Here is a 21368-nt window from a genome sequence, read left to right on the forward strand (position 1 = left end):
TTGAATTCAATTCTTTAGCAGAGCATGTAGACAGCATGCTCTAGCTGTAACCAGGTCGGGGTCTCTGCTTTAATTCCCATGTCATCAGAAAACATTGATAGAAAAATAGTATCTCATTTGTAATTCAATGAATGGACAACATTGTTTTTTAACAAAAAAATTCTTCAAATCATTTACATTCAGCGCAAAAAGTAAGGGAGGTATAACACTTCACCTGGCATTAGACCTATTTCTTTGCTAAAATATTCATCCAAAACTCCATCATATTTCGCACATGATTTCACATTACTGTAAAATGACTGAATAACTTCTAGCAGTTTCACTCTTATATACCAACATTTCACAATTTATACCATAACTTATACCTATAAATAAAGTCGAATGTCTTTGGACAATAAACAAAACAATAAAGGCGTGTTTTGTTTGTTTGGTTTTTTTTGGGGGGGAGGGGGGGGGGGGGTAGTTGGTTTTTTAAGGATTGTCAATAAGTGATTGTCAAACATCATTGTCCATCAACAGTTCAAAGAAAACCAGTTTCTGCATCTGTCAAAATATCAATTCGTGTTGCCCCATTCTTAATTCCTTGTATTTACTAAGCTTGTAAATAATTTCACCCCCCCCCCCCCCCAAAAAAAAAAAAACCTAAAGTTATTAGTAAACATCTTTTGAAGAGGGACATTTCCGGGTATAACTTGATATCAATAGTTGGTTAAATACATGTAACTGTTGGGCAACATCAAAGGTATTTGAAGTTATTGTAAATATATTGTATGTGTATGTATAATATTTACAATAACCTCCAGTGCCAGTGGGCAACAGTGTCTTGACATTTGATAAACAACTCGTTCAAAATATAGTCTTCGCTGCAACGTTTGTTAAATTTTGGTTTTTTAAACCTTTTAACCCTGGCCCCCCCCCCCCCCCCCCCCCCCACTTTTTTGCGCAGAAAAGATTTTTCTTAAATTTGAAGATGGGTAGATAAGGCGTGTAAAATACCCATATGCGGTCAGACAGGCTACTAAAAAATTAAAGTATCAACAAATCTGATGGGTTTTTTTTAAATCATTTAAAACAATATATATTTAACGAATCATTGATTTGTAACATGGAGGTATGTTCAATACTTGGAATATGTTGACTCAAATAGGCGTATACGTATCAAAACCTGCAAATATCGTCATTTATTAGAACTTCAAGGCATTTTCTTTTATAGAGTGGGTCTGTGCTCCATATTTTTCTCATATTCTAATTAAGGTCTAATGGAAAACAAACCGATTTCAATCAACAAAAACGTGGAGAGATGACCCACTATACATTAAAAATATCATTTTGTATCCCAACAACTGAACGTATTGAAAAAATAATACAATTCCGGTAAATCGTGACCTTAGTCACACATAATATTTAAAAAGCCGCCTTTGTTGTGTCTGAAATGGCTCAGTGGTTAAAGTACCTGGCATAAGCTAACCGTTTATATCTAGGGTTTTTATGTTACAGGTTCGATAACACCCAAATTTCCGACAATATTTTTTTTCTCATTTTTTAAAAACTGACTATAGTTAGAAATTTTGCTTTTGCAAATTAAGTTGTATCATAATATATTTGAATAGATTTAATTGGGGAAAAATAAACTTAAAATTGTATTTCACTACAAAACCGAATGGGCATTTGCGCCATCTTATTCCCCCATCTTCTTTACATACAAAAAATAGAATTAACATGGAGTCCCCCCCCCCCCCCACTTTTATGGGGCCATGTAAAAAATTGAATTGAAAGTAAGGAAATAAATAGTGAAATTGAAGGTAAAAGGTATACTAATCCCCCCCCCCCATTAGGATTTTGGAAAGTAACCTTTTTCCTTTTTTTTTTTTTGCTCGTCAAGATTTTTTGGACGAGTCTGCCCCCCCCCCCCCCCCCCCACACACACACACTTTTAAACACGATGCTACGTGTCTGACAAGTAATTTCTTTTTTTAACTCGTTGTAAACAGGTTTAGCATTCGCACTGTCATATTTACAGTCAGAGGGAACATATACACTGGACAAAATTGCTAACGCACCATTTGAAATAAAATAATATTTACATCCTAGAATTTTTTAAAGATATATTTAATGTTTAAATAAGTCACCTAAATTATAAGTAAGACATTTCAATGTCCAAACGGATAAATGGATGCAATGTTAACCGAAGCGTGACTCTTCTTTAAAAATGCTCAAATCGTGCTCACACTTCTTTTGGAAAGATAAATCTTTACTTTCTTTTTTGTGATCTTATTATTGATGCATGCATTACTAAAACCTCACAACAAACCCGACGGGGTATGGCGCGTTTGGTCGCAGAAGAGCGTGGCAGGACAGTTAGTATGGTCCTTTAGTGAGGTTAGAAAAAATGTTAATAATTGTACGATTACCGGTGATATTTGCTAAAACATGACACAGTATGCTTATCAAATAAAAAAAATGTCGTTTGAGGTAGCCTAAGTGTTTAAAAGGCACCACACGTCAATTGCAAGGTTGTACCGGAAATTTGCGCAAACCGGAAGTGTGAGGGACCGAGCAAGAATTCCAAAGCGTCGCGTAAATACTAGACGAAAAGACAGACAGATCCCATTTATACGAGCAAATGGAGCCCACACCTGCTATTGATAAGTGAATCACATAATGGGGGGTACCAATGTTTCATAAACAGTACTCAAAGCAACTGGTCAATAAGATTACAACACATGATGTTTCATTTTCTGTATTATCATAAACTGTTAAAATAATATACTAATCAATCTTGTTTTGCTTGCTTAACTATATTACCACAGCCTTAAACAATATTAGTCTTACGATTAGTCATGAACATGCACACTATAGAGAGAACTGTAGGCTTGCCAACTCTATACATGTACAAGTGTATAATGCGTGTACATATACAAATAAATGATACATGAACATGCATTATCATACAATAAAGGCTTTCCAGCATTGTATATAAAGCATGCGCAGATCTAGAGAGTGTGGTTGGGAAGGGGGGGGGGTCCAGTCCCTCCCCTTTCCCGAGAAGTTCAAATTTCTTAAATTTACACAGTAAAATTACCGAAAAACCGCCTCGGACCCCCCCCCCCCCCCCACCAACTTAAATACCCCCCCCCCCCCGGAAAATGTTCTGCATGAAAAGAAAAATTCTTTATGAAGAGGGGTAACTCTCTCCTGATACTCAGACCGTACTCCTTAAATTGATATTGATACATAAGTAATTTCTAAATTACTCTGATTGTAAAAACATGGTACCAGCATTTGAGGATTTTTACAGGTACACCTAGCTGTACCTACTTTTGTGATTTAGCAGAGTATGCGATACGTACTCGATGATATCATAGGTAAAGTTGGAATTATGATTTAAAGTAAGCTATATCTTGCTTTAAAAGTTTAATTATCAAATGGCCATAGAAATAAGTCAAAAAGACAAAATTATGGGCATATTTTGACCCCACCTAATAAAATTAGAAAATTAGAAATACATCATGTACATGTATAAATGAAAAAAAAAATTGAATGAATAAATAAAAAAAATAAATAAATAGACATACATAGAAAGACAAATAAATAAATGAATAAATAAATGAATAAACAGATGAATAAATAAATATAAATAATCAAATACATGTAAATATCAGAGTCCGGACTCAAGATGTTCGTGAATGTTTCTGTGATCGATATAACAAGCACCTGTGCACCCAGTGGAACTCTTTTGTGTTAGGAGGAATGCCACGTAATTTTCGCCATTTTGGAATCGACCGGTGTTATTAGCAAGTAAACACATGTTGCATTGAGGCTATACAGAGCAGAAAATATCCCAGACAGGTGTACAGACTCAACAAACAGCATGGAACGTCTCCTCGCCGCGTGCTCTTTGATTTTTGTTCTTATTTCCGTAGTTTTTGGAACAGAACTAACATTCGAGCTCCCTGATAGCGAAAAGCAATGTTTCTTTGAGCAAATCGAGAAAGGAGTACAATCCACGATAGAATTTCAGGTAAAGGTGCAAAGAAATATCACGAAAATAACAATCTGGGTACTGCTTTCAGGTTTTGAATTTCTGATGGTTATTGACAACTTGAGTTTACAAATGTTTCTGGATTAACCCGACTTTCCTCTGTTGGGATACATAACCATTATTTTCCTTTTCTTCGAAATCATATGGCTTTGTTAGATGTTATCAATATGCATTCATGTCGCCAAAATATTTAATAGTCAGTCCCTATTTACTGTATAATAAAATTACATATTTTTAAATACCAAAAATTACTTGTTGTATGTTTGAAATATTTTCACCATATGTTGTTAATTTTTGCCACAGGGGCTCAGTTTTAATGAAGTTCCTAAGATGTAAGATATATTTTAAGATATACCGAGCCCCTGTGATTTTCGCACAAAGTACAATTACATAGTTGGCTGTTAAAAAATAATTTAGTTCTGCAATTGATCGTTACCATTCTCTTAAACAGGTTGGGACCAATCGCCCAAATGGGATATGATCAGGCCTGAATATGATAGTCCAATTTGGATATGTTGTCCCAAATGGGATATAAATTTGAAGTTCACAAACAAAGGAAAAATCTTGTTTTTATCTTGCTAAAAATATGGTAAATCTACATTTATTTAGAATAGATGAAATGTGATAAGAACTTTTGGTAATCAACTTTATATGTAACAGTAATATTACAGAGATTGATCCCTCAATATATGTCCAAAACTTTTGGGGGATCAACCATACAAACTATAGGCTTATACATGTTATAGGAGAACTTACTTACCAAAGTTGATGCATTTGATACACATAAATGTGGATTTATACACAAAATTGCCAATTTTTTTTTTTTTTATAGTTTTTGCACTTTAAATTTATATCTAATTTGGGCCATTAAAATCCCGAACGGGCTATTATATCTCATTTGGGCAATTTGGTCTACATGTGGCAAATTACTCATGAAATACTATAGGTGCTCTTCCCCTGTCTTTATAAAGAAAATTGAGTGTTCCTAGAAGGACCATAGATTTCTTAAAAATAGTCAAGTAGAGAGGAGCTTCCATCAGCTTAAAACTTATAATCTTGATATAACTAGCATGCTTAGAATTTTTAAAGTTGCCTTCAAATGCAGTAGCTACATGTATATCTGTAACTGTTAACAATGTATTAAATGTCAAAACCCCTAAGAATGTTTCTTCTCGGAAACAGTGACATTTCAAAATGATTTTTTCCGTGTGTTTCTTAGCTCACCAAGTGACAGCTTGAATTCAAATATATTTCTTAATTTATTACATGCTTTGTTATGGCATACTGGACTTTACTGGTGTACATTTGCCCAGCTGTTACATGTTCATGTTCTGTGTAAATGGATTATTTTGTATGTGTAATCTCCCATTTAAAATTTTTCTCTCTAATTATTGTAATCTTGTATGCCCTCAGGGCCCTAAATTGGAAATAAACCTTTACCGGGGTATTATTTAAAAAATAAAATGCCTTCTTTGTTGAATCACCGAAGAAAGCACTTTACTGTTTATATTTACATCTTTCTTTTAACAAATTGATTGTTAAACGTAAATTAAATTGACTAAATTACTGTTTATGTACATCAGTACGTTAGCCAAAAGAAACAGCCAAATCGCCTTCTGTGAGAATTTGAATCTGACATCATCATGATTATTTCATGCAGTCCATGATTTTTCTTAGGTCACTGTAGGTTCTGACTGACCGATAAACTGGGCGTGTAGACTTCAGTTCTGCAGTTTCTTTAAAGCTATTAATTAACTACAGTTTTCATAAGAAATAGAAGGAATCCTACAAGGTAGATGTAAATATTGTTATATTTGTAAGTTTTTGGTTTCATTGCCTTGTCAGGTGATCACGGGGGTCAGTATGTATCATTATGACATATTTCTTAGTTTTGATTCCGTCGTGTTGTAGGTGATCACGTGGGGGTCAGTATGTATCATTATGACATATTTCTTAGTTTTGATTCCGTCGTGTTGTAGGTGATCACCGGGGGTCAGTATGTATCATTATGACATTGATATTTCTTAGTTTTGATTCCGTCGTGTTGTAAGTGATCACCAGGGGTCAGTATGTATCATTATGACATATTTCTTAGTTTTGATTCGGTCGTGTTGTAGGTAATCACTGGGGGTCAGTATGTATCATTATGACATATTTCTTAGTTTTGATTCCGTCGTGTTGTAGGTGATCACGTGGGGGTCAGTATGTATCATTATGACATATTTCTTAGTTTTGATTCCGTCGTGTTGTAGGTGATCACTGGGGGTCAGTATGTATCATTATGACATATTTCTTAGTTTTGATTCCGTCGTGTTGTAGGTGATCACCAGGGGTCAGTATGTATCATTATGACATATTTCTTAGTTTTGATTCCGTCGTGTTGTAGGTGATCACGTGGGGGTCAGTATGTATCATTATGACATATTTCTTAGTTTTGATTCCGTCGTGTTGTAGGTGATCACTGGGGGTCAGTATGTATCATTATGACATATTTCTTAGTTTTGATTCCGTCGTGTTGTAGGTGATCACGTGGGGGTCAGTATGTATCATTATGACATATTTCTTAGTTTTGATTCCGTCGTGTTGTAGGTGATCACGTGGGGGTCAGTATGTATCATTATGACATATTTCTTAGTTTTGATTCCGTCCTGTTGTAGGTGATCACTGGGGGTCAGTATGTATCATTATGACATATTTCTTAGTTTTGATTCCGTCGTGTTGTAGGTGATCACTGGGGGTCAGTATGTATCATTATGACATTGATATTTCTTAGTTTTGATTCCGTCGTGTTGTAGGTGATCACCAGGGGTCAGTATGTATCATTATGACATATTTCTTAGTTTTGATTCGGTCGTGTTGTAGGTGATCACGTGGGGGTCAGTATGTATCATTATGACATATTTCTTAGTTTTGATTCCGTCGTGTTGTAGGTGATCACCGGGGGTCAGTATGTATCATTATGACATTGATATTTCTTAGTTTTGATTCCGTCGTGTTGTAGGTGATCACCAGGGGTCAGTATGTATCATTATGACATATTTCTTAGTTTTGATTCGGTCGTGTTGTAGGTAATCACTGGGGGTCAGTATGTATCATTATGACATATTTCTTAGTTTTGATTCCGTCGTGTTGTAGGTGATCACGTGGGGGTCAGTATGTATCATTATGACATATTTCTTAGTTTTGATTCCGTCGTGTTGTAGGTGATCACTGGGGGTCAGTATGTATCATTATGACATATTTCTTAGTTTTGATTCCGTTGTGTTGTAGGTGATCACCAGGGGTCAGTATGTATCATTATGACATATTTCTTAGTTTTGATTCCGTCGTGTTGTAGGTGATCACTGGGGGTCAGTATGTATCATTATGACATATTTCTTAGTTTTGATTCCGTCGTGTTGTAGGTGATCACCAGGGGTCAGTATGTATCATTATGACATATTTCTTAGTTTTGATTCCGTCGTGTTGTAGGTGATCACTGGGGGTCAGTATGTATCATTATGACATATTTCTTAGTTTTGATTCCGTCGTGTTGTAGATGATCACCGGGGGTCAGTATGTATCATTATGACATATTTCTTAGTTTTGATTCCGTTGTGTTGTAGGTGATCACGTGGGGGTCAGTATGTATCATTATGACATATTTCTTAGTTTTGATTCCGTCGTGTTGTAGATGTTCACCGGGGGTCAGTATGTATCATTATGACATATTTCTTAGTTTTGATTCCGTCGTGTTGTAGGTGATCACCGGGGGTCAGTATGATGTTGATATGGAGCTGACGGCGCCCAACGGACAGACGCTGTACAAGGATGTCAAGAAGCAATACGACAGCTTTACCTGGACCCCGGACCAGACCGGCATCTACAAGTTCTGCTTCAGCAACGAGTTCTCCACCTTCTCACACAAAGTGGTCTACTTTGACTTCCAGGTCGGCGAGGAGAAGCCGCTGTTTGATCAGGAAAACAAGCAGGCCACCGCCATGACGATGGTGAGTTACGATTAACGATTTTAGTTTAATCATAATTAAGTGTAAATGTGCCGGAGGTTTGCCTCTGATAAGAAATGGTGTTCTATTTTGGGGAGTTATGGTTTTCATATTAAGGTAGCTGGGTGGTCAACAAATTACTATTAGATATATTTTAACTTTAGAATTTATATCTTTGTAGTGAGCTCTTCATTTACAGGAAATATTTTTAGTCTAAAAAATAGCCTTGACCATCCAGCCTTCTTAATGCAAACTTGTCAACACTTTGAAAAAATTACTATCATCTCTGTGTTTGAAGTTTTGATCTGCAAGTACTGTGGGTAGTAAAACATTTTTATTTAAGTATTTGGAACAAATGATTTTTAGGAATCATGAATTTTTGTGGAGTTGGGTGGGGGGGGGGGGGATATACTAAATCCTTCATAATTAAATTTTCCTATTCTTCTGGTTGAGTAAAATTTGTTCACTTGTAATGCAGGTGAGGACATTTTTGTGGACAAAACATAATGTTGGTTCTTTCATGTTATGCAAAAATGCAATCTGATTAAAATCAGATCCTTTGATCCGCTCACAAAGGACACTACAGTAGCCATCTTCGTGAGCGGATCAAAGGATCTGATTTTAATCAGATTGGCATAAATGTTAAATATTCCCAACCCCCAAAGATACCTTACAAAAAAAATCATTTACATTCTCTATAAATGTTTGACAGTTTTATGGAATATTAATCAGCATTGTTATGTTTTACAAGTTTCCTCAAGCGAAGCATGATAACATTTATGTTATAATTAATTAAATATTGGTCACAGGGAAATATTTACCCCCTTTTATTTTTGGCCCTTTCGACCACATTGTTAGCGTGGGAATTTAAGACTGGGGGAATTCCAATGTACCCTATCATTTCTGTTTAAATACAACAATCTATGGGTGAATTCAAGATGGGACGAAACCGTTTGCAATTGAAGAAGGGTGAAAATAACCCTGCATACAGTAAATTTTCTGGGGAATTTGAATTCCTTGATTCCTTTTGATACATGTCTGTAAATGCAAGAGAAAGGAGGCCAACACTGTGTGGATGGTCAGTAGCATAAGCTTATTTCTGCAAGGTAGACTTGTAGTGCATTTTTATTTTTTTTTATTTTAATTTTAAAACACTGAACAAACTGTAAATGTACTACATTTGGCTGTGTGTTTTTTTAATGCTTTTGGCTGTATGGGACTTCAGCTAAATCAGGTTCATCGCTGAATGCCATGCATATATGAAGAGGAATAGTCACATTCAGAAATATGCTAACTTAATATCAAACACGCCAAATATAATACGTTTACAGTAATTTGGATTGCTCTTAGAATAGGGGAGGTTTTTTTATTATGGCATGTGCACTATTAGTCACAAAGATCAGTTTGTTTTTTTTTTATTTGATATTTTTATTTAAGATACATGTACATATAAATGCTGTATGCAGAGCTATTTTTGTCTCGTTTAATTTTCGCCCTTTTATTCCTGCAAACACTTCTGCTCCGTCCTAATTTTACCGAGACAAAGAAAAATAACAAGGATGAAGGGGCGAAAAATAAAACAGGGGCAAATATTTCCCTGTATACATTGAATTAATAAAACTTGTAAATTCTGTTGAAGTGATTTCATTAACATTGAATGATTGAGCTGAATAAGCTTTTCAGTTTTTGATTTCTAATTTATTGAATTGATAGCATGGCTATAAACTAACTAGAAGTCAATGACGAATGGTAAACTAACTACTACAATATTCTTTTAATATACCAAAAGAATGTGTGATTTTCAAAATCACCTGAAAAATTAGACTTTGTCCATAAAGAGATGGAAATTGTTTGATTTATGTAGAAAATTTGTTCCCACATTCCTCGTTTTGTGACATTTTTCATGAAAACTATGGACTCCAAAGTCCCAGTTACAAAATAGTTTTGAAAATTTACCAAATGTTATCACTTATTGAAGACATCACCATCTTAACAGAGTATAATTTTTCAAACAGAGATATTCTTAGCTGAATTTGATATTATCAGCCACCAATCATTCCAGTACTTTGATTGTATTAGAGTTTGCACTGCCCCTCACTGATAAAACTGTTATTTTCTGACATTTCACTGTAGGAAAGGACTATGGTGAGTTGTCAAGTCACGGTGTTGTGCATGGGCGGATCTAGTGCAAAATCTAGAGCAAAATTCAAATTTCTTTAAACTACATTACAAAATTACCCAAAATATGCCTCAGACACCCCCCTCCCCCCGCCAAACTCAAATAACTGTTGGAACCCCCCCCCCCCCCCCCCCCCCCCCTTTGAAAAACTTTCTAGATCCGCACATGTGTGGTGTGTGTGTGTAGCTAAATATTTATAACACTCTTCCATTTTAATACACAATTTGATAATATTCCATTTTCCTCAAACCATCTAAACAAGAGTTATTGTTCCTGAATGCTCTCTTTTGGCCATTTTTGGAGTTTTAATGCGAACCCAAGAGACAGCAGTCTCTGTCGGTAAATTGATGCATCTTTTTTTGTCCTTCAATGCACAAGAGTACATCACTAAAATCTAAACCATTGATGCCATGACTGTAATATTTATAATATGTGATGGTAAAAAGATTATATTCAATGTTAATTAAATTTTTCCACCCTTGAAACTTGGTCCCAGGACCCCACTGTATAATTGTTGAGGATCCAATATTCTTTTATCATCCATTAGATATCAAGTTATTTACTTATTTTCACTGTCACAATCTTCTGGTGACCATGTGTGTATTGATCTTTAAATTACAATAAAACTTGTAAAACTTGAAAAAAAAATCAACTTTCGTCAATGTAGATTTATATCATTTGATGACTCTTGGGAATTATTAGAACTAATGCTTTAAATTTCAAGGCTTTCTGACTTGTTAATGCAGGAGTTATGTTTCTTATATTGCAAGAGTTATCTCTCTTTAACTTACTGGATTTGTCTCTGTAAACCAGTACCATGTGTGCTGGTTATAAAACTGTGAACTACATACACTGGCGTCGGAAGCAAATTGAAAGTGGGGGGGCTAGACTAATCCTCAGAAATATTGAGAAAAAAGAGTAATTCCCAAAATCATGGAAATCCTAATCCGTGGGGGGGGGGGGGGGGGGGGGGGGGGGGAGTATACTACCTATACTTCCAAATAAAAAAAATTACCTACCAAAATTTTTTTCCCCCAAATAATGACATTCCTAATCCGGGGGGGGGGGGGGGGGGGGGGGGGGGGCTAGTATGCTTCTGAATCCAACTTCTCAATCTGTCAAGGTTACTTTAGGAACAATAATCTTTCATGCGAGAAAAAGTGGGGGGGCTGAACCCACTCTCATACTATGTGCCTAATGGTTAGGTATAGCTTTGCAAAAAAAGTGGGGGGGCCTAGCCCCCCCGGTTCCGACGCCCATGACATATCAATCATGGTATTAATATTACTTTCCCTCACCGTGATTGAAGTGAACTGATTTCAAGTCTTTATATAACACACTTACATGTATAATTGAGTTTGTTTCTCTAAAAAGTTGCTCAAACGTTTAGTCTAGTCACTCTCTGTTGTTGCTCTCTTACTAACAATTAATATTTGCCAAGATTTTGCAGATGTGGAAGTTTGTATCGTTTAGCATATCTTATTAATATAAATAGCCTCAGCAAATGTTAGAAAATGGATATTTATATGAATTTGATATTATGAATTCACTGCAACTGCATGTCTTAATTTACACAACTGCAAAATTAATGCAATAGCTTGGTTATGCATTAGCAACTTAACCTGCACGTATATTTTTATATTGAAAAGAAATGCATGGGATTTTTTTTTTTAATTTGCTTTTTTCCACGTTTCACTTTGCTTATTTTATTAATTTTTTTGATAAAAGTTTGTGTATGCCAGTCTTACTATCAAAGGTTTCTTTTGTGTGAAATTGCAAAAATATAAAATCGTGAATGCGTAAATTTTAAAGTACAGTTTTAAATTCTCAGAAAATGATTGGGAGATTTTAAAATCCAACAAAGGTGCTTCTCTTGATTTTATGCAAATATTAATTCCTCGCATTTAATTAGGAATATACAGTCAACCAGTGCAGCCCGATAATAGTACACTGTCTGTCCCTTTCAGCCTCAAACCCTTCCAGGCCTTATCCTTTCAACTGCTAATTGTTTCAGCCCTATTTTTTTTATTTTTTAATTGTTTCAGCTTCTCATTATTTTCCTTTTACTTGTCATTTAATTAAGTCCGAAATATCAATGGTAAATTAAATTTGCATCCAAGCTTTGAATTTAAGGTGAATATCTTACAATAACTATATTTATTTTACAAACTAGAAAAATGCAAAAATAAGGTGAAGAGAAGATATTAGTTAAATCATATGAACAGAGAAATAAGGTTTGTTGGCTAACATGATTAGGAATTATTGGATAATATAGAACTAGAGGGGACTTAAAGCGTTAGTATATATATAGTGCCTGTTTGGGAGGGTCACAGTTGAAATTGACACCCCGAGAAAACCATTGTCAACCAACGCGAAGCGGAGATTGACACTGGTTTTCGAGGGGTGTCAATTTCAACTGTTATCCTCCCAGACAGGCATTATTTATTTTATTATACTGAATGTCTTAATTTTAGAGAATTTTTTACTGCTTTACGTGAATTCTACGGCGAACCGTACGCGCATAATTTACGCACATGTAACAATTCGTTGTGTTACCCGTTGCTAAGTGTGTTGCTAACGCTGAGGAAAATAGAACGGATTATCAACTGCGTCTAAACCAATCAGATTTCAGTATTTAACATGAAAGTATAATAAAAGCCAAGACCAGCTGCAATAGAATTAACTGCATGTTCATCCTATTTCTGTTTCACTCATTGTCACTATGTTAACCTTGAGAACATCTTGGGCCAGCATTAAATTCTGTTAGTTTGATGTACTCCAATCCACATAAGTTTTCAAGATGGGTAAAGCAGGCAGATATATTTTTAAGATTATCTTGCAAATTGATATTCGAAACAAAAATATCAGACTAAAAATTTATTGATTTTATCATGTAGACTGGGACAGCTATATAAAGAGACAAATTTAATATTTCTTTCGATAAAGCATGTAATCTAAATTTGTTTTGAAAATGTCATAAAAAATGTATTTCCTGCCAGTTGCAAATAAATAAATGTAAGATGAAAAGTAATGAGAAAATTTAAATGATCAGGTCAGAGTACATCAAACAGATCATTTTAATGTTGGCCCTGTGGTTGTGCGTCTCTTGCATGTAATGGATATAGTCTACCTCGTGGTATATGGGTCTTTGTTTTTTTTTCTAACTTCAGATGGAAAACTCGGCTGTAAACATTCACGAAGACTTGAAGTCAGTTCTCGATTATCAGACACATCATAAGCTCCGTGAGGCCCAGGGCCGAAGCTTCGCCGAGGATCTGAACGACCGCGTTTTCTATTGGTCGCTGGGCCAGTCCATTATAATTCTGATGATAGGGGTCGGACAGGTTTTAATTCTCCGGAGTTTCTTCACGGACAAACGGGGATCAAAACCATAACTGTAGTGGAAAAATAGAGTTTATTTAAATTGTGTAATTGTATGTGTGTTTCTGTGACAGAGAGAGAGAGAGAGAGAGAGAGAGAGAGAGAGAGAGAGAGAGAGAGAGAGAGAGAGAGAGAGTACAATGGTTTCAGAATGGTTATATCAAAAAAGTCCTTTTTGTTATATTTTTTAACGAATGAAAGATTTAGTGACTGTGAATATGTTTGAATGACATTGCTTATTACATTGAGGTTAAATATCACTCAGAGAGAGAGAGAGAAAGAGAGAGAGATAAAGTAAAAGAGAGAAAGTGAATCACTCAGCCTGTGAGGGAAAATCTTCCACAAAGACTGAGACATCGGTTTTGCTCAAGCTGTAAAAGGCAAGTGTCATCTCTCCTTGGGTGTTTCATTTTGTACAACATCATCAGTGTTACAGCGAATAATGCAGGAAAGTGGTCAACTCACAAAAAATGCTGAAAATCAGTTTGGATTTTTTTGTATACAAAATATGTTGCATTTAAAGCAGTGGCATTTGCAGTCGTTTGGTTCACAACATTATTCCAACGTTGTTTTTAAATTTTGATGTTACAGTAAAAGAAACTGTATAAAACTGTATTGTTACCATGGTTAGGACATATATATGCTTTTGCAGTTTTTGACAAAAACTTACAAATATATTATTGTTTGTATTTAATTGTTTTAATGTCTCAAATAACAACAGTCTGTACAGAACATTTCCACTGAGTCAATCTGTATATATACACTGTGTACAGGTTTATTCTTGCCCATGCTTTTTTCTTCCTTCCTTTTTTTTTTGCACTTTACAATTGCAAATGGTTTTGCCCCTTCTGTAATTCCCCAGACGGAATAGTGCTTGTATCATAGATTCTCCTTCTTATTAACAAAGTAGTAAAATAAATTTTCCCAGTCATAAATTTGTCCACTGACAAAGAGGATGAACGGGATGATAATAAAATGGGAACAAATATTTCCTTTTGTACAGTATAATGATTTATATTTATTGAATTGGAAAAGTATCAATTTAACGAAATCCAACATAGAAAATGTAGGACCGACTCTCTGATCAAAATAAGTTTTGGTTAAAAAGATTGATAGTGGTGTAACAATATGTTATGTAAAAGAAAATTTCCTGACTTAGATAAGTAAAATGTGACACTACCTGTACATGTATATAATTGGTGTGTTTTGTATTGTGTATATACAACAATGAGTTTGTGTATGTTTCTTTTATCACTGAAGTCTTATTAACTCTGGTTGCTATGTTTAGAATAAACAAGGATTAACTTTATTACATATTTATTTATGTATCATTTAAAAATGTACATTATTTTATATGTCATTGTTAATATTCATGTTGGCACAAAACAGAAAGAGAAAAAAAGAGAAATACTTTTTTTTTTAGCTCTAACATGTTCAACTTCATAAAGGAAACATAATAGTTTTATATTTTCATTCTGAAATAAATACCTACTGTGTAAACCAACATTTATTTGCAGCGACTTTATTTCGCAATTTACTTCCAATAAACTGATTCGCGACGACTAATGTTCGTGACCAAGCCTTATCCAGACCCGTATTTTGTTATAACAACCATACGATAAAAACTGGTTTGTGGCGAGAAATATTCAAGACGATGAGGCTCTCGCGAACCTCGCGAACATTTTCTCGAACGCAAATAAAAGTTGGTTTACAGTATTATCAGTTAAGAATGTTAAATTGAATTGAATTAAAAAAAGAATTTGTATTGTTCATAGTACATCACTTCAGCCTTGATGTTTTTTTGTGGTAGGGCCACTTTAAACATAGTATTATAGTGCTACTTGGTACTTCTTGTCAAATACAGCATATGTCAGCTAGAAAAAAGAATACCTCAACATTCATCCTATCACAAGGACAAACTGTCTGGAATTTAGTTCTTTTTTTTTCTTTCCTACGTTACATTTTGTTCCTTTCTAATATTAGATTGTGTCATCAATTAAAAAAACATTGAGTGAGTAATATGATTTTTGTTTGTTTGGTCAAATGAAATTACTGGTACTCAAAGAATTTAACAAGACACACAAGTTAATTTTACTTGAAATGTCGTATTATAACAATGATCTACATAAAGGAATGCTTATTTTATTTTGTTCAAAAGTTTCACTGTTGTATTTTTTTCATTGTGGTTTGTCCTATGCTGTAATTAAAATGTCATTTGAAGCAGTCGCACACGTTTTTGATATTTTCATTTCAACCTCAATTAGCTAAGTACTTGTAGTATCTCTGTAGACAATTTGTACTGTAAAGAAACTTAAGGTACATGTACCTCACTTCACCTAGACTTATACTTTGACACTATGTCACAAGATGGTGATTTCAGTCCTTTTGTTTAAATATCATGGAAGCTCAGTGGTTAAAGTATCGGGCTTGTCACCTGCAGGTCATGAGTTCAAATCCGCCCCGGGCTTTTGTTCACATTTACTGAATTCAAGTTTAGAAAATACAAGTTTTTTAACAAACTTGCAGATTATTTTCTTCGTCTAATTGACTTATATACTTCTTATCAGTCATGTTACCTATCATAATCAAGTTAATTTTCTGCTGATTTGAGAAACTATTTCAATGTTAATTGAGCCTTAAAACTATAAATTAAAATATGGTTGTAATAGAATTATACTTGATTGGCTTAAATGAGGGACTATATATACATGTGTGTATACAATATACATCCCTGCTTAAGGTGGTATGGTGCCCCTTCATATTGTGACGTACTTCGGATCGAAATAAACAATAACATGAAGCATAATTTGATAAACCTTTTGTTTCCCAAAATTGTTGCCTTAGAGCGTATCGCAATGTGTTAGAGTGTTTAACTACAAATCTGTATTTAGGTCATTAGTTCAAATCCCGCTGGACCTTTTATAATTTTTACCTTACCAAATAATTTTAAAACATAATTTTTAATCAAATATACATGTATTGTGAAATTTGAAAACGGTGAAAATATTTTGATTATAACGGATTTTTGATTATTATGGACGCAATTTAATTATCTGTTGATATGATAGTTCCTAAATCAATTAAAACCCCTTAAATAAGACTGGAGGGTCAACAGATTGACCATTTGATCTTCCTATAATTTTAAAAAACTAATTGCCAAGAGATTAACTATTATCTGGTACTGAAAAACACCCATATATTCTTTAGATTTTAAAAGTAATTTCTTGCCTTTTGATATGGGGCTCTTCTTTTAAAGGAGATTAATAAAGTTAAAAAATGGCCACGGTCATCGAGCCCTCTTAAACTGTACTATAGAGCATCACGTGCATGTATTGTAGTGGAAGGGTTTGTGGTACTATTAACCTTGAAAGAAAAGCGGTGGTACTATAAATATTTTAACCATTTTACTGAAATGATTGAAAGAAAAGTGATTGGAGTGTGTATGCTCCTGAACTAAACGCAGAAATTTAGAGCTAAAAGTATATATCTGGTAAAATATACATGTAGTGATAAAACGTTTCTGTATATCTTTTCTCAACCAAAAGACAATTTTAAAAAACTGCTAACAGCACGATTGATAACAATTTTTCACAATGTCCGTTCTCCCCTCAGATGGAATCGGCCACAGAAGACATCCACTCTTCTCTCAATGACGTCATAGACTCCCAGACTCACTTCAAGCTGCGCGAGGCGACCGGAAGGATCTTCGCCGAGGACCTCCACGCACGCGTGAACTACTGGTCGATTGGCGAGACTTTGATTATCCTGATGATCGGGCTCGGCCAGGTGTTTATTTTAAGGAGTTTCTTCACAGACAAGAAGACGAGTGGGATGCCAATACACTCTTAGTTCTCTCTGATGAAATAGGGGAGTTAATGCTGGTCGTATGTGAAACTTTAACAAAGATATATTGCTTTAACGGGGGAAATGAAACGGAAGAAATAAAAGGATCCAATTAAACAGAGTAAATTTTTATAATTTTAACGACTTGTAAAGACCAATTCACACTTTACAATACAAAAGTTACGTCCCTTGGCCGCCATCTTTGGAGAAAAGTCATAAATTTTACACAATAAGCCTTTGTAGTCTAGAGGTTTGTAACTCTTTCATTTGACATTAGAATTCCATGTCCGGTGTGTATATTGATTGCCAAAGGTTAAAGAAACCCAATCATTAAACAGTGAAGGTTTTAATTCAATTTAAAGACATTTCAATACAAGACATAACTATTTGGTAGCATGTTTTGATCTCTTGTCTTCTTAGTTGACCAAGGAGACAACTTGATTCATTTTTGCAAAGTGTGGATTGGTATGTGGAATGTTACATGTATTTTGAAGTTTCTCACAGGAATCGTATATGTGTCAATGAAAGGTTTACTATTATAGTTAAAGGTTGATTCGTTCGATCAGAACTCTGTTTTTTCACTTTATACATGTAATTCCAAGTATCGCAACATTTCACTATTACTATGAACATGTTCATGTTCTGTACCCCGCTTATATTAAAATTAAGCTGGCTTTTGTTTGTTTCGTATTTTTTTTTTCATTTTTGGTGGGAAGGGGTTAGTTTGGGTATAGTGATGGCGATGTGTCTTCACTTATCATTTAACATATACACGTAATTTATTATTTAATGCATCTTGTTATTTAGAAATTGAGTTAAAAAAATAAATGTTTATTTTCTGTTAAAGAAATTCAAAATGAAACGGAAGTTGTGCATATGAGTCAAATTATTAAAAAATTATGTGTTCATACATTTATATTACCCGTTTTATTGTTAATACATGTTTCATTTATCTTCTATTAAAGGGGCATGGTCACGATTTTGGTCAAATTTTATTTTTCTGTCTTTATTATTTACAATGCTTTAGAAATGTATTTCTTATTATCAAATTAAATTTGGATGACAGTCAACGAGTTTTAAGCAAGATGCAGGGCATACAATTCTCCGTCATGTAAACAAGGCTCCTGTCCTGTTTCTATTTACATAGGTTAAATATACCTGTAAAAAATCTTTTTCAAGCTGATTTGTCTATTTTCGTATCATTTTAAGCATAAATAAACAGTTCCTAACAATGAACACATTCAGTTGAGGTCTTAAACTAGAGTTTTCACTTCAACAGTTAAAATGTAAAAAAACGCTTTGTTTACATAGCGAAGAAACTCGCTTATAAATCAACAAATGACACTCAAATTTTGGTTGCCTGTTAAAAATGCCTCACTGAAGCATTGTAAACATTAAAATAAAAAAAAACTAGTTTTTTACCAAAATCGTGACCATGTCCCTTTAACCTAGTGTTGTGAGTTTAAGCCAAATCAGTGATTGTGTTCAATGACAATGTTTGTTATAGCGAACGAAAATCGAAAAAATCATATGATCAAAGAATTTGTATCCGTTAGTTCATGAAACATACACTGAAATAAGTATTTTATAACAATTTCTGATTTCCAGGTGAAAGCACTACAAAACGAGTACACCACTGAACGTTTTAACATGTGTTGTGTTTTATCGACCTATATTAAAGTAGGATTGAAAAGTATATCCATAACGACCCTTTTTATCTTGAATGCTATATTTTTCTGTTTATGAATGTTTACAGTGTTGATTTTGGGTGCATGGTTTTCTTTCTTGTGTATACACAAGTCTGTTTGTATTCTAATTCTTAGTTTTTCTTATTGCTTTGGTTATTATAAAAAAATGCCTAAGTAAGAAAATCATAATAAAATTTAAGCAGCAATCAGAAAGAAACATTTGTGTTTGTGTTAATCAAATTAAAAATTTGGATTAACGAAGAAATGTAAGTAAGGATATGTTTGTAGAAATACCATAACGATTTTGAAGGCATGAAAAGATATTGTTACGTTAATCAAATTCATTGGGCATTTTCAGTTGTCTTCTTTGTTAATTTATTTCAACTTATCAAGGTGTCTGAGGGTAATGATTTCACGAACAATTTATCATTTAAATTTTTTTTTTGAAAATTACGTATGATTTCATAACTGTGGACAAAATCGTGAATAAATTATGATTTTTTATCAACATTTAAGATATTATACGTAATTTACTTACTTTTTGATAAAAAAAAAAAAAAGGTGGTTGTTTTTTTTTCCTTTTTTTAACTTCGGAAATTGAAAGACACTATTGAATTAATTCATTCTGCTGAGACTGTAAGCAGGGTGTCATTGTGTTTACACTGTATGTGTTTTGTTTATATTCTGTAAGATCAACTATATTAAATACATGTTTTGGTGCAATAAAGCGACGGAACTTCAAGCAATAGTTTAAATCTTCTTATTTCAAGTCATGCAATTGCATACAAATCCCTACTATAGTCACTTGCAGATTCTGCATTCGTGGTCAAGATCTAGTACATGTAAATGATTCCAGAATGTCTTTTTGGTGCTAGGACCAGTATGGCGTCATCATGAATTTTTCTCGCGTATTTTACGGCGTTAAAGGAATTATGAAACAATTGATCTGTTTCTACAATTCTTTATCGAATCACGGGAAAAGTAATACCGGTACCTATATTACATTTGACATCATTTTAAAGAAAAGGTAAAGAGCTTGTTCAATGTCGATTTTGGAGAGACTAAACATTCTAGACTTAATATACTTTCATGTTAAATACTGAAATATGATTGGTTTAGACGCAGTTGATAATCTGTTCTATTACCCTCAGCGTTAGCAACACACTTAGCAACGAGTAACAGAAGGAATTGTTACATGCGCGTAAATTATGCGCGTACGATTCGCCGTAGAATTCACTTAAAGCAGTAAAAAATTCTCTAAAATTAAGACATTCAGTATAATAAAATAAATAGTGCCTGTTTTGGAGGATAACAGTTGAAATTGACACACGCGAAAACCATTGTCAACCTCTGTTTCGCGTCGGTTGACAATTTCATTAAATTTTATATAAATGATATATTTGAATTTCAATGTGCCGTGTCAAGTAAAACGACTTTGTGTGTGTATTTATTATATTTCCTTGTAAAATGTGGTAGAAAATATCATAAAATGACATCCATAACACTGTGCCGGATAATTATGCCAGTGCCAAGGTGGCATTTTTGCACCCGCTTAAGCTGCATATATCGAAAAATTTAAATATGCCATATGATAGACCATTGCTTAAAGAGTTAACAACCACCTTTGTTATAATTGTATCTTACCTGTCAGGTGAGTTATTTACCTTTCAAAAATAAATTCCTATAGGAAAATAATTTTTCCCATAGGAAAAACAACATTCCTATAGGTAATTTGAAATTTCCTATCGGAATACAAGAATTTCCAATAGGAATTTCAATTCCGATAAAATCCGATAGGAAAACTTAATATCCTATAGGAAAACTACATGTCTGAATCAAATTCCTACAGGAAATACCATTCTCCTATAGGAAATATAATTCCTATAGGACTTTTAAAAAATCCTATAGGATTATCAATATTTCCTGTAGGTGAGTCAATTCTCCTATGGGAATTATCATTTTCCGATGGGATATTAATTTTTAAAGGTAAATATCTCACTTGTCAGGTGAAACACACTAAAAACAAAAGTGGTTTTATACTCTCTAGACAATGGTGTATCATTTGGTATACATGGATTTTTCCGAAACTGCATCTTAAGCGGGTGCAAAAATTCCACCTTGGCACTGACATAATTATCCGGCACAGTGTTCCATATCAATTAGTTACGCAAAAATATGACAGAAATGAAAATTTGAATTGACTGGAAAATTTGAACTAATACATTTCTATTTTATCACGTGGTCCCTTG

General features: G+C 34.0%; 1 protein-coding gene across 2 annotated transcripts; it reads left to right on the top strand.

The window, feature by feature from the left end:
• The first annotated feature begins 3735 nt into the window (after positions 1–3735).
• Positions 3736–19861, top strand: LOC105322722 (transmembrane emp24 domain-containing protein 7). Of its 2 annotated transcripts, none has more exons than XM_011421582.4 (3): positions 3736–4021; positions 7783–8031; positions 13378–15817. In XM_011421582.4, the coding sequence occupies exons 1-3, from the start codon at positions 3872–3874 to the stop codon at positions 13600–13602; spliced, it is 624 nt and encodes a 207-aa protein (XP_011419884.3). In that variant the 5' UTR covers positions 3736–3871; the 3' UTR covers positions 13603–15817. The 2 variants fall into 2 exon arrangements, with proteins under 2 accessions (XP_011419884.3, XP_011419882.3); XM_011421580.4 differs by lacking the exon at positions 13378–15817 and adding an exon at positions 17201–19861 and having other exon boundaries at positions 3737–4021.
• The last annotated feature ends 1507 nt before the right edge of the window (positions 19862–21368 follow it).

This window comes from Magallana gigas, chromosome 1, assembly GCF_963853765.1.
Source record: "Magallana gigas chromosome 1, xbMagGiga1.1, whole genome shotgun sequence".
Classification (NCBI taxonomy): domain Eukaryota; kingdom Metazoa; phylum Mollusca; class Bivalvia; order Ostreida; family Ostreidae; genus Magallana; species Magallana gigas.